This window comes from Colletotrichum godetiae, assembly GCF_030913485.1.
Source record: "Colletotrichum godetiae strain CBS 193.32 chromosome Unknown BDP55scaffold_68, whole genome shotgun sequence".
Lineage (NCBI taxonomy): Eukaryota > Fungi > Ascomycota > Sordariomycetes > Glomerellales > Glomerellaceae > Colletotrichum > Colletotrichum godetiae.
Window position 1 is genome coordinate 175216 of NW_026851316.1, and position 13965 is coordinate 189180.

Here is a 13965-nt window from a genome sequence, read left to right on the forward strand (position 1 = left end):
CCCGCCTACCTCCTGTGTTGACGTAGCTGGGGAGCTGCAGCCTGCCCGTTGTCGATGGCCGATCCCCGCCGCGTTCTGAAGCTTATCTTGACACAACATCTGTACAGCCGCCTATTATCACCAACCATATAAATACAAAGTGAGCCTAGAAGCAACGACTCAGTTGCCTTGGTTCAAGGAATTAGGTCAATTCATCCATGTATGAGGTCAAGTAGGTAGGAGGCCTAATGAGAAATGAATCACTTTTCAAGTCAAGCCGTCACATGTAATAGAGGAGGTAAGTCTGTTTTGCATCTTCTCTTGTCAAATAGGTGCTGTTTTACCCTGCATTACTACGACAAAGGATGATCTATTCTCCCATTCTTTCCATGTCGTTCCTTCCAGAATGAGAGCCTCAAGTCTGTGGTAGTAAATGGAATCCATGCTCCTAATTTATCCCAGAAGTCTCATTTGTAAATTCCTTGACTTTGTCCTTGGTCCTCAATAGCAACCTCACATCAAAGGCACCTTCAATTGACGGAACCAACAACGCAATGTTTGTCTATTATCTTTAGAAAAGGTCTCCTGCCTTCGTCTTCCAATTAAATCGATTGACCGCCGAACACCATCTTGATCTTGCTCACCTTCTTGTAACCCTTTCTTCCCCACTCACAACTGCATACCTACCTCCTTCACCACCTACTCAAACCAACTCTTTCTACGAGCTTCTTACAGAATCACTCTTCACTCGCAATTTCTCATTCGGAAATCATCAAACAAGCAACCAAAGACATTTCACCACAGCGGCGCGTATAGTCATGGCCTCAGTAGTGCCAACGCCTCCTCCCATGCCTCGACGGCAGCTGCGAAGTCGCCAGGCAAGCGCAGCAGTCGTCGTGCCTCCAACGACCAAAGCCCAACAAATATCTGACGTCCCCTCACCTATAGATCACGAACGCGAAATCTACGCAATTCAGTCCAGCCCGCAGCAGCACACCAATGTCGCTTTCGCAGTAGCAGGCGAGCCCGATCCCTCGCCGGAGCCCCCTCGGCAGCGGAAGAGGAAGGAATCGCCCTGTGAGGATGACGGCGAAGCCGTTGCTGCCACTGCCATTGCTATGGCCGCCAACTCAAGGCGGAATCCGAAGCGAAAGGCTACTGAGACAGCCGCCGCCGCAACCACCGCTACCGCTTCTCACGAGGCGAGAGACTACCAGACGCTTCTCCGTGAATCTCTGGCGCCCCTGAACAAGGACGAGCTGAAGGAATGGGAGGGTTGGTGTGAGGTGGAATCTGAACCTGTACGTTGAATCGCGTTTCCCATCATCTGCCCCGGCCTTTGCTCCTCAGACTAATGACTAAACTTTTCAGGCCTTCTTCAATGCTATGCTTCGAGAGATGGGCGTCAAGGATGTCAAGGTCCAAGAGGTCTTTACGGTTGACGAGGACTACGTTGCGACTCTTCCGCAACCCGTCTACGGTCTCATCTTTCTCTACCAATACTTCTCTGAGAACTACGAGGACGACGCCGTCGTCGACAGCCGCGACGTTTGGTTCGCAAATCAGGTATGTCTTTTCATTTCTCCCTCATCCCTTCTCTTCCCTTTCGACCGCAAGATTCACTCACACAACGCCCAAAGACGACAGACAACGCCTGCGCAACAGTCGCCATGACAAACATTCTCATGAACAGCCCAGGACTCGACCTCGGAAAAGACCTCCAAACCTTCAAAGACTCCACCAACAGCCTCAGCACCCCTCTCCGCGGCCACGCCCTGAGCACAAACGCCTTCATCCGCTCCGTCCACAACTCCTTCACCCGGCGAATGGACCACCTCAACGCCGATCTCTTCCTCGAGACCGAGGCGTCAGAGTCCAAGAAGAAGAAGAAGACGACGAAGCGCAGGGGTCCCGCAAAGAAGACGAAGCGTACCAAGAAGCAAAAGATTGACGACGAGTCCGGGTTCCACTTCATCGCCTACGTACCGGCTAACGGCTCGGTCTGGGAGCTGGATGGTCTCAAGACGAGGCCTGTGTGCCTGGGCCCCCTCGAAACGGGCGTTCACTGGGCGAATCTGGTCCAGCCCGAGATCCAGGCGCGCATGCTCCAGTTTGAGGAGGATGCCCTCTCTTTCAATCTCCTCGCGCTCTGCAAGAGCCCGTTGACAATCTTGTCGGGAGAACTCGCGAGCACGATCCGCTCGTTTGAGCTCTTGGAGAGCCGCACCAAGGACCTCGACGGCTGGGAGAGTCTCGTTGCCGGCAAAAGCCAGCCTCTGAAGAGCTCCGAGATTGAGCGCCTCGCCGGCTTTGGTATTTCAGGTTCGGATATTGAACTGGCGCGCGTGGACCCAGCTTTCGAGAGAAAGATTGCAAAGTCATCCACAGATATGGCGGAGCTCTTCAATTTGCACGACGACCTTGTGACGAAGCAGAAGTCTCTGATGGGAGAGTATAATACCGAGATTGGCTTCATGAAGGAGGACGATGACCGTGTGCAAGGGCGGAAGAAGGACCACACTCCTGCGATCCACTCTTGGGTGCAGAAGCTGGCGGAGCACGGTGTGCTCGCAGACTGGGCAGCCAACTCCTAGGATGACTTGCAAAGGGGAGAGACGATGTTAGCACGGTATTGCGAGGGGTCGATATCAAATTTGCACTTCAGGGGCGTTTCTGGTCTGGGAAAAAGGAATAGATGGTTTTGCATGTAGCTTCGGCAAAGCAGCAAGTCTATTCAAGAAATGGTGCAGAGCTTCCACGGTCGTCCCTCTGCCTGTAAAGAAGGCAGGGATGAGGGGTAAACGGGTGTGCAAGACGCTTAAATTCTTTATTCATGAGGCAGAACTTCTGGTGAAGTACACAGACAATAGTAGAACCTCGGTTTCTTTCAGTTGTCAAACTCCACAACGCCCAGTGCTTACACTGGTGTATAGACCACCTCGTCGTTGGAAGGGATCAATGTGCACCTTTCTCTATCGAATCGCTTAAAAAATAATCCAGTGTCGGGAAACAATGCTGCTTCTGCCTCCTCAGGATCGCGCACAAGCTCGAGGCTTGAGGCCTTGACCAAGGAAAAGGTCCCTTGCATGTTTGGAGGAGTCCTAATGTATTGTCAGCGATTTGAACATTACTCATCAGTCTCGTCTGTCAACTCACAATAGCCTGTAGTACAGAAACGATCCTTGAGGAGCCGTCTCTCCGCCAGTCACGACCCCAACGAAGCCGTATCTGCCATGCCGGACAACATTGCCAATCTTGTACTCCAGATTCGTTTGTGAGTCACGGATCACAGGCTGCTGCTCATCTGCCCGGCGAATGAGGCGAAGGATGTATTCTGGATTAGGAGCAGCGAGAAACACATCGCCATGCGGTTGAGGCCGAGTAGTATAAATCTTTTCCACGATCCAGGCGTCATCGAAGCGCAGTGAGTTGAATCGTAGGGCGAAATGCGATGTCACGTCGACGAAAGCATCCGGGTCCAGGAGAGTTGTTGCCCAGGCGGCGGCGTAAACGGATAGCTCAAGGTTCTGGAGAGCGGTCCCAGCCTCAAGCCCAGCCAATCTCTCTATAGACACGTCCTGAGACGTGTAAACGAGGTTGGTATGCCGTATATTGTGTGCGAGGCGCCCAATCATGGTTGATACAGCAGCCGGGGCCATTGCTTCGACATCTAGACTATGCCATCCGACCTGGGCGATAAATTGTCGTAGTGTCTCCTTGTTGAACTCCTCATCGCCACCGTATGGATCCAAGTACATCCTCTCAAGTTGCCTTGATGGATCCGTGACTCTGGAGCCATCCAATGTGACTTCTGGCGTCGCAAAGACCATCGCAAGCACATGACCTGGTAGGGCACAGCAGTGGGCGTTCAATCCCAGCCGCTCGCCAACGCAGCAGAAAATTGCCGCTGAAACCATTGGAAGCGACTGATGAGCCGGATTTCGCAGCGCATGACCAAGGAGACAATTCCGTAGGTTGCGATAGTTGGTCTCAGGGTCGACCATACCGGTGAGATTGTTGGATCTGACCCAACGATTCAGAGTCAATGCCCTTTCCCGAACGCAAAGCCCGTCGAACTCGGGGTGACTGTTCCGGAAGTCGGCTGCGAGTTTGTCAAGAAGCCTGGAAACCTGCCATAAGGGTTAGCCGCCAAGGAGGCATATAGCAAACATGTTGACCGGTAGATGACCTACGTGATCTATGTCACCCACGTCGCCCTGTATGACAAACATGTCAAAAGCAGCAAGCGCGCGCTCTAGCCTTCTGGGCACAACTTTCGGAACTTGATTGGGTCTCCAAGCTTCGCGTGCCTCATCACTGCGAAGGCTGTCCCAAATTTGGATGGCGGTCCCGCGGCGCATGCTGGCGAGAATGGCATTACTGAAATACCTGGGCGGAGTTGATTAGACAGCGCCAATGAACGTTGTATCGAAAGTAACCTACCTTCTGGCCAGGACATCTTCGACATGATCTGGTGTCTGGGCCTGATCCAAGAGAAAGTCCTTGGTGTCAAGACCAAGCAAACAGATATCTTCAAAATTCCTTACTCGGCCATGTTTGGTGGCCAATATTCCGCTGAACTGGCTTGCAGCCTTGGCATCTCTCCTCTTGCGGAATAGAAACAACTGCTTCCATAGAACGCTGGACGCAGGCTCGTCCAGTTTCTCATTGAACTTGTGACTAGGATGCCAGAACTTGAAGGCGTGCAAACAGTAGTATCGCCACAAAATCGGCTCGTTGGAAAGCCGGCTCAGGCGTCTCGACAGGGGGCTCACTGAGACTAAGTTGTCTTCTGGTGAGATGTAATGTAGGATTTGGTGGATGATTTCATCTGGGATTTGGTCAAATGAGAGCATGGCGGCAGAAGCCTCATGCGCACACTTTGAATTCGACGGGCAGAGATCACCGAAGAAGACCGGGAATGGATGCTGCCGCAATCGCAATCGGGGTAAGTTGGTGGGGTTTGTGGAGGACTTATACAGATAGACGCCGCAGGATATCAGAGTGCGAGCTGTGAAGACGACTTCAAATGGGGAGCAAATTTTGATATCAGTCGTCTCTGTGGGCTTGTCGTCCCGGGGTCGGTTTGATCGAAAGTACCTTGGATAGTGACGTTTTGACGCTTGCGGTGTGAAGTGGTTGCATCACAAATCAATGGGAGGTTCTTTCCCACATGTATCCGTAGTGTCTCAAGCTGCCCTGTGGAAAGCAGCAAGGTCCACCACGCTCACTGACGTTCCTACCCGGGGAGGGGGTCTAGAATAGTACCCCGACATAGTGAAACCAGCGTGTCGGCAGAAAACCGATTATCCAGTATAGTTGAGTACGCACCAGCACGTAATACGTACCTCTCTCTTCGTACTTTCCTTTTTTTTTTCTTTCAAAATAACCTAGGAGACTGGTAAAGACAGGGTGTCAAAGAGGCCATTTCAAAGCGACAAAATCTACTAAGACAATGTTTATTCCTAAAACTTGTTAAACTTAAGGCGGGCTATTGATGCAATGTCCTGATAAGGTCATAATCTCTTTAAGGGCGTACTGCGCCAGCATGGCCCATGGGATTCTTAAACTGCGGAGAACCTGCCGTTTCCCCTCATCTGATTGGACGCAACAGCCGCTCTTTCCATTGGTCAAATAGCCCACGATTTGTTCCCTCTTTGACCCACCACGCTAGTCCGAGATAGGAACACGAGTAAACAATACTCACAACGCGGTCTGGGATGTGACCGTGTACCCTTGGTCCCTTGCTGCTCATTCAAAGTCCCGTCCACTATCAACACCGCGACCGACCAGGTTCTAAGCTATCGCAACCACACAAGATCTTATAGCTTCTGCTTCGCATTACACTTGGTTTCTTGCTTCTGCCTCGCACCACCACAGCGCACGCCGATCATATATACTACTACCAACCCAATGTTATGACCACACCTACGAGATCGCAATTCTAATCGCTCGTCGACTTCCCCCCCCTCTATAAGTCAAACGCGGTCAAGATGGTCGCCCCAGGTATCGGCGGCCTCGACACGCCGCGAACAAACCTTGGCGATGCGACATACCTTAGCCGACAACCCGACTTCGACATGTCGCAGGAGATGTCCTTTCAATCTCCTCCAGCAAAAGAAAATAACTTGGTGCAACAAATGCGCAACGGGCGCTCGGGAGGCATCAACCTTCGCACACCGCGGGGTCGCGGACCCTTTGCGGACCGAAAAAACCTACCTGCAGGCCTTGGAGGAGCAGAGTTCACCCCTATGCTGAAGTCCGCCACGCGAAATAGCATCCGTCGAAGGTCTGGCAAGGAGAATGGCGCCGTGCCGAACACGCCCGCACTCAACAAAATCGACGAGGACATGACGCCAATTCCCAACATCGACACCTCCATGTACCAGTCTCGGTCCTTTGTGGATCGCACGCCACTCCCCGAGGTCGACAGCACGAGTACTGCATCTACACCGCTCGTAGTGTTGCCGCGACGCGACGGGAAAGGCCCTCTGCAGGACGGGAACCAGTTGTCGCTACGGGAGCAGGAGAGCGTAATCGATAAAATCGAAAAGGAAAACTTTGGCCTGAAACTGAAGATTCATTTCCTCGAGGAGGCTTTACGAAAGGCCGGTCCCGGCTTCAGCGAGGCGGCATTAAAAGAGAACACCGAGCTGAAGGTCGACAAGGTGACCATGACGAGGGAGCTTCACAAGTACAAGAAGCACCTGACGTCGGCTGAGAAGGACCTCGAAAGCTACCGACAGCAGATGATGGAATTACAAGAGAGAGCCAAGAAGAAGTACGCAGACCAGAAACAGCTGGCAGAGATTGAGCGACTACAACAAGCTTTAGAGGACAGAGAAGCCGATCTCGACGACATGCAGCGCCAGTTAGGTCAGGGACAGCACGATCAAGGGCAAGTGGATAAACTGCAAGATGAGATCGGCGATCTGGAAGCAGAACTTCGCGAGAAGGAGCGCCTTCTTGGGGACCACGAGGACGAAATCGACGACCTCAAGGCGAAGCTGGAAGACGTGGAGGACAAGATGAAGGATTCTCAAAGACGAATGATCGAGCTCGAGCAACAGGGACAGTCCAACGAGGATTTGGAGGAGGCAAAAGACACCATTGACGATCTGGAAACCAATGTCCGTCGGCTGGAAGAGCAAGTCGAAGAGATGAAAGACAAGCTCAACCAGGCGGTTGCAGACAAGGAGCAAGCAAAGGGTGATTTGGAAGAACTCCAAGAGGAGTTGGCAAACAAGTCAATAGCCACCAAGGGGCTCTCGCGTCAAAAGGAGGAGAAACTTTTGCGCCTGCAGGCTGAGATGGAGGAAGCCGACACCAGGTTTGCGAGTATCGAAAAGCAGCTTTCCGAAACGATCAAGGAAAATGACGAGCTCAAGAGCGCAGCCAAGGAAGATCGCCGTGCCCGCGAAGCCTCAGAGCGCGACCACCAGTCACAACTTGCCAGAATCGAACAGCAGCTTTCCGACGTAACGACAGAGAAGGACAGCCTCAAGAATGCCGCGTATGAGGGTCGTCAAGAACGGGAATTCTCTGATCGCGAACGCCAGTCGCTGTTGGCTCAAGTGGAGGACCTTAAAAGGGACTTGGAGTCCACGCTCGACGAGAAGAATCTGCTGCAGAGTCGTCATGAAGCCTTGACCGGCGAGTCTGACTCTCTACAACGCGATGTGACGCGCCTTCAGAAGAACGTTACCGACTTGGAGGAGAGTCTCGCCCAAGAGCGGGACCATGCCCTTGAAATCGAACGGGATATCCGCAGCCAGTACAGAGATGAGATCGACAGGCTTAATGACGAGATCTCAGACCTCCAGGCCGAGATTCGGGAGAAGGACAATCTCTACGACAACGACAGCGAAAAATGGGAAACGGACCGCCAAACCCTGGACTCGGAACGCAAATGGGCAGAGGAGAAAGCCTCAGGGCTGGAAAGGACGATTGCAGCTCTGCGCGAGGCCGAAGGCAACTTATCAACCAAGGAATCAAGGTTGCAGGAAGCACTAGAGAGTGAAGCTCAACGCCACAAGGACGAAAGGGCATCTCTCACAAGGCAAATCGAGGACCTTCAGCAAAACCTCGAGACACGACAATCTATGCTTAATGAGTTGCGGAATGAATTATCACAAGTTCAGGATGAGCTTCGACAAACTCAGCTAGACTACCAAGCGCAGAGCGAGAAGATCGAGGGACTGGAGGATGAAGTGGAGGTCCTCCAAACAACTTTGGACGAGGAATCAGAACATTCTCGCGAGGAACTGGAAGCTGCAAGAAAAGAATGCGACGCGCTGAAGCTGGAGCTCGATGAGGCACACCGTGGTACGGCCTCGATCTCTCAAGAGAACGCCAGCAAGTCAAATCACGCCATCGAACGACTTCGAGTTCAGCTGGACGAGGCTACATCACTCGTATCGAAGCTGAACAAGGAGAAGGAAGCGCTTCAGGACAGGCTGCAAACTCAAATCTCGGAGTCGACTGTGCAGGTAAACAGGGTGTCCCGCGAAAAACAAACGCTGCAAGATCAACTCGCCAACCTGAACCTCGAAATGCACTCTTTACGCAGCTCATTGGCTGAAGCAAGGGCGGAGCGTGACGAGGTTGAAAGCGAGATGAAGCGGTTGCACCAGAATGGCGAAGAGACACTCCGCATCGACCGAGAACGCCTAGACTTGAGGACGTCGAAGCTGAAGCTTGACAACGAAGTACGGAGACTAAAGGACGAGAACGCTGCTCTAGCTGAGCAAATGCAGAACGTCGAAAAGTCTCTCGAGGACGAGATCGAGAAGGCTGCAGAAGAGGAGGATCGCCTCAACCAGGAGATTCGCCAGCTTCAAGCCAAGCTGCGGGAAGTTTCTTCGTCGGAAGGTCAAGAATCAGTTGCGACTCGACGCACGATACGGGAGCTCGAACGGCGCATCAGAGACTACGAAGACCAGCTCGCGATGACCCAACAACTTCCCGCGAACATCGGTGATGGGAACAGCGACATGTCCATTATTCGCCGTGATCTCTCCACGGCGCGACAGAAGGAGCGTGAGCTCCTCCAGCGTGAGGCAGCCCACAAGGATGTTGTCAAGGGTCTCAAGAAGCAAATCGCAGAGCTGGAGCGCAATGCCCACGATGCTGAGATGTCCCGCCTCATCACGTCTCCAGCATCCTCGAGTCCCTCAGCCAGGAAATCCGAAGTCACTGAGCTACGTCATCAACTATCTACAGCACAGCAATCCATTCAGACGTTCAAGATCAAGGCTCGCGATGCCGAACGTAAAGCCTCTCAGTTCGAGCAAGATGTACAAACCCAGCTTGATGATCTGGAGGATCAGAAGCTTGCTTTGGAGCAGGCCCTGGAAGATGTCCAGCGCGATGCTGACGAAGCTTCCGTTCTCCACGAAAAGGCTCTCCGTCGTCTAAAGCAGAAGCTTGACAAGGCAGAGCAGGACCGTCAGCTTGTAGCCCACGGCCGTCACAACATCGAAAATATGTCGTCCTCGGAGAAGAGAGACCTCCAGGAATTGCTCCGTAGAACACAAAGCGAAGCAGATGCGCTCGAACACGACGTCATCCAGCAGCAGGAGACCATTGATGAGCTGACGGCCGCTGAGGGCTCCCTTCGTCGCAAGCTTGAAAGGGCACGCGGCGAGCGCGCGGCATACCGCCTGACCGCAGAGAAGCTGCAAAAGGACATCAGGGACCTCAAGGCGCTGGCCGCGGCCGAGAAGAAGAACCCGCGGGCAGCCCGACTCGCCGCCGAGACGGACGAGAGAATGAGGCAGACGGACGAGGCGCTCGAGACGGTCATCCGCGCCGCCGAGAACGCGGACGCGAGGCACACCAAGGAGCTCCGCGGCATGACGCTGCAGATGGAGTGGATGCAGGCGCGGTGGAAGCGTGAGGTCAGCATGCGCGCCGACGCGGCGTACGCGAAGAAGTTTTTGCAGCTGGAGCTCGACATTGCCAACGCATGGTATGTACCCTTTGCTGTCTACTTTCCTTTAGTGGTCCAGATACTAATATCAGAATCAGCAACAAGGCTCAGCTGCGTGAGTTGGAGCAGATTCGCTGCGAGCTGCTCGGCAGCCGCAGGCCCCTCCCACCGCCATCCTCTTCGTCGACGACGAGGAAGCAGACGGCGTCGTCCGGCCGCCCGACGCTCAAGACGGTGGCAACGATGGCGCGCTTCATTGCCAGGATGCAGATCTCAGCGCGCGAATGGGCCAAGCACGAGGCCACGCGCCAGAAGCTGGCCGACTGCGTCGACGAGATGCGCAAGAGCAAGAGGCGGCAGCAGCTCAAGGTCGTGCATGCCGACGACGTTGCGGCCTGAATGAAGATTTGTTGTTTGTCACAGTCTGTCTTGTCTGCTATTCGGTCTCGCCTAGCCTCGACTTGGAGGTCCAGCCCAGATTACACGCCCTAGATACCCCCGGAGTATGGTGTTCCCGAAGAGAAAAAAAAGCGGTGGATGGGATGGGATGGTGAAAGGTGGTTCGGACGTCTGCGAGAGGGTAACTCTCATCTGCGAAACGCCTTCCCTATTCATCACGTTGCAGCCGAGCTGAAGATGTCACGGCATCATCTCGGACCAGTCGTGGCTACCGGTACCACACCACACCATGGGGCCCTGCACGTCCCCTCCCGCTCACCCACTTCCCTCATTCAGCAACATCCGCATTCGCATTTTAGCATTTTTGGTGTTCAAGTCTTCCCCTGTTCAAGGTCCCTTCTTTTGTTTTTGCATAGCCAGTTGTTACTGCAATACCCTTGATGTTGCAGTGTAAGCGAGCGAGGCCATCTCTATTTCCTCTTTGGGGAGTTGATGATCGTCCGCGTTTGGAAAAAGGGATCTGCAAGCTAGCCCCAGAGTGGACGGAGGATCAACTGGGAGGAGAGGGAATTCGGTACTGTTATTGGCCCTCTGCTTGGCAGTTGGCACATTGTCCCGTCCCTCTTTTGGCGTATTGGGCGTCGAGCATAAAACATTGTTTTGTTTTTTTTTTTTTCCGTTGGGTCGGTTTATCGGTAGAATGAATGACTGGGCGAAGGGGGAAAGATGGGAAAGGAGTTTTTGTCATATTTTAACTTTGTCTGGGTTTAGGACATGGATTTTTTCCAAGCACGGCATTAGGTTGCATGATGAAGAAATTGGAAAGGGAGGCATGAATACCTAAACAGACGTTTAATTCCCTGCTTGCTTTCCCCAAACAACTTTGCGATATCTCATGGAGTCGGGTGGTCAAAGTCACTCCCGTGTTGAAGTGACGCAAATTTACTTTTTATTGTCTAGTTCTGAGAACCAGTCGAGTGAGGGTACTTGACATCTCAGCTGTGCGAGAGACGGGATAGGCGTCAGAGTGCGGCAAAGAAGACTTGACTCAGAAAAACAAAATGAAACCGCCCAAATGATACCCAAAATCCTCAATTTTCGCCATCCCAACCGATTCCTTTTTTCAATGATGACCTATGCCTACCTACGTCTAACCAAACCTGAGTATTTATGTTTCCAGGCCGAAGTAGGGCATTATGACATATACAAGGCGGACCGGCCGTTGACACACAGGGTTATGATTTACATGACGAACAAGAGGTTGGTGTCTGCGATGATGTTAGCCGTGGTAATAACAGAGATGCTCGTTCGCTTCATTCGAGAGAGAGAACATACTCAGAGGGTGACTGCAGGAGAGCTGAGGCTTCTGCGTGTAGCGGGTCGAAAGCTCGTCACGGATGCTGTTCAAGAGCTGCACGTAGCTCTGTTGAGGGTTCTTCTTCATGGCCGTGATGAAGGCCCACGACATGGCACCGGTAGCCTGAGAAGCAATTGTGGCATCGGCCCTGCGAGATGATGTTAGTATAGATACAGCTTACTGATAGCGTTCTTGATGTCATCGCTCTTTCCACACTCGTGGACCGAGACAGACCCAACGCAACTCGTCGCTCTAGAATCAAACCACAGCCGCAAGTAGGCTGCAATTTATTCTAGAGCATTGAGGTTATCGTTGGCCTGGGATAGCAGGTGTAAAGTAAAGAAAATATAAGAAGATATCAAGAAGACATGCACGCCCCAGGCTTTTCCTCTTTGGCTTTCACCTCCATTATCCAGAATTTGCCATCCCACCAGGGGAAGTAGTACATAATCAAGGGGCTTTTCTGTGGACTCTCTAGAGCATCCGTAAAGCGCAATCAAAACAAAAGGGTATCATCAAAACAGAAAGAAGGGGGTAGCATACGAAGTTTGGTCATCTTTGCTTCCTGATAACATGACTACATCAGCAGGCGACGTCTTCGTGGCCATGGTGCGGTTGTAAGCATCTTCGCCAGTGGTTGCCTTCTTGAAGAAGCCCATGATGTTGCTCGCCACACCGCCCAGATCGCCTTGGCTGTATGACGATATGGCGCCGAGCAGACCTTGGCCGGCCTCCTTGGCCAAATTGGGCTCCTTGAGGATACCCTGGGTCGAGTAGATGTAAGGGAGATCGAGTGCAGTACCCGAGTGACAAGAATCGAAGATAGCAGTCAATCTCACGCCAGCCTGCAAAGGTTGAACCATGATTCTGTGCATCTCATCGTCTGTAATATGACCGGTTTGGCGGAAATCTACCGGATAAATGACTTCATCATATCCGTCAGGCTCGTCGCCATCCAGATCCTTTGTTTGACCACCGTGACCTGGAGGTATTAGTGTCCATCAGCAGAATCGTCTTGTTTTTCGCAGCTTACCTGAATAGTGGAAGAAAAGGGAGTCGTTGGGCCTCGCGTCCTTCACAAGCCAATGCATGGCTCTGAGGAGGTTCTGTTTCGTAGGCTGGCTCATGGGATTTTGCTGGTCGTCAGTGAGGATAACCATATCCTCCCTCTTATACCCAAAACGGTCGACGAGGTACGCCGACATGTTCTTCACATCATTGATACAGCCACGCAGTTGACCGCGCTGGCCGAAGTAGTTGATGCCAATCAGTAACGCCTTTCTCCGGCCGGTGCAATTGGAGTACTGGAAGTTGTAGTTGGTAGGCGCGCCATGTCCAAATCTCTGTGGTGCTGAGGGCGGTGGCGGAGGAGCGTTGTGGTTTCCGTGCATGTACGCATTTGAGTTCGCGGTGGGTACTCCTTCACAACGACAACTGTTAACTCTACGATTTCCATATTGGACGTCCCGCTTTTAAACTCACCTGGGCGGTTGTTGTAGTTCGGTTGAGGCGGAGGCTGCTGATATCCACCGTATTGTTGCGGAGGAGGGGGCTAAAGATGACATTAGTCGACGAGATTTAGACACTGGTAGCAGATAGCCGTACCTGGTTGTATCCATAGGGTTGAGGCGACGGCTGTTGGTAACCGTACCCCGACCCAGCGGGAGGGTATCCATTGTATCCTTGCTGCGGAGGGCTTTTGTTCTTCATGTTAGTGACGAAGCGCGCACACGTAAAATGAAGATTGAAGTTCATACGGGTAGTAACTGCCCTGCGCGTATTGCTGCTGCGGCGGCGGGCCGCCTTGGTATCCTCCGTACTGGCCCGGATATCCTGACATGTTGTTTAGACGGCGAGACTTTCCTCAGACCCGGTCTGTGTGTATTTGGTGACCCGAGGCCGACAAGCCGAGGTGGTAGGTAGGTTTCTGATTTGGCGAGATGGTCTTCGAAGAGGAGTGGGTTGGCAAGGAGGATTTCGGGGTCGGACCTCTTTATAGATGGGCGACGAAGCTGAAGTAGGGTTGTCGCGAGTTCAGAAGATGGTGAGGGGAAGCGAGGAGGTCGTGGTTGAGGTGTAGGGACGGGACGAGAATGCGCGTGGTTAGGTCTCAAGACTAAGTTGGTGAGCACAAGAGCAGTGTCAGCCTTCCTGGAGCGCGAAACTGGTTGGAGGAGCGTGGACAAGCTTACCAGTAGGTTACGGTATGAGGAGGAGGGCTAGCAGAGGGATCTATCTCAAAGCGGGAAAGGGATCCTGCAGCAAGGGTGGCTAAGGACCCTAGCTGACTCTTTTGATG

The 13965-nt window shown here is 52.8% G+C and overlaps 3 protein-coding genes across 3 annotated transcripts; 1 reads left to right on the top strand and 2 right to left on the bottom strand.

Moving 5' to 3' along the window:
- Positions 1-1097: 1097 nt before the first annotated feature.
- BDP55DRAFT_564417 (ubiquitin carboxyl-terminal hydrolase, family 1) lies at positions 1098-2573 on the top strand (the record flags this gene model as incomplete). The annotated part of the gene is made up of 3 exons (XM_060570335.1): positions 1098-1280; positions 1351-1545; positions 1620-2573. The coding sequence occupies 3 exons, from the start codon at positions 1098-1100 to the stop codon at positions 2571-2573; spliced, it is 1332 nt and encodes a 443-aa protein (XP_060423626.1).
- A 323-nt stretch (positions 2574-2896) lies between these two features.
- On the bottom strand, positions 2897-4835 carry BDP55DRAFT_733820 (F-box domain-containing protein; the record flags this gene model as incomplete). The annotated part of the gene is made up of 4 exons (XM_060580140.1): positions 2897-3080; positions 3136-4109; positions 4173-4368; positions 4423-4835. The coding sequence occupies 4 exons, from the start codon at positions 4833-4835 to the stop codon at positions 2897-2899; spliced, it is 1767 nt and encodes a 588-aa protein (XP_060423627.1).
- Positions 4836-11361: 6526 nt separating this feature from the next.
- Positions 11362-13783, bottom strand: BDP55DRAFT_681503 (caspase domain-containing protein). Its single transcript, XM_060576198.1, has 8 exons — positions 13424-13783; positions 13272-13362; positions 13149-13218; positions 12700-13086; positions 12210-12648; positions 11647-11814; positions 11611-11612; positions 11362-11577 (listed from the first exon to the last, which is right to left on the bottom strand). The coding sequence occupies exons 1-8, from the start codon at positions 13504-13506 to the stop codon at positions 11552-11554; spliced, it is 1266 nt and encodes a 421-aa protein (XP_060423628.1). The 5' UTR covers positions 13507-13783; the 3' UTR covers positions 11362-11551.
- Between the last annotated feature and the right edge of the window lie 182 nt (positions 13784-13965).

Excerpts from the sequence above, each read along its gene's own strand:
- BDP55DRAFT_681503 (XM_060576198.1), bottom strand. The coding sequence starts at position 13,506 with ATGTCAGGATATCCGGGCCAGTACGGAGGATACCAAGGCGGCCCGCCG. Across the intron at positions 13,219-13,271 it reads AACCCTATGGATACAACCAG|CCCCCTCCTCCGCAACAATA; the intron begins GTACGGCTATCT and ends TGTCATCTTTAG. Across the intron at positions 11,815-12,209 it reads AGCAAAGATGACCAAACTTC|GGCCGATGCCACAATTGCTT; the intron begins GTATGCTACCCC and ends ATCATCTCGCAG.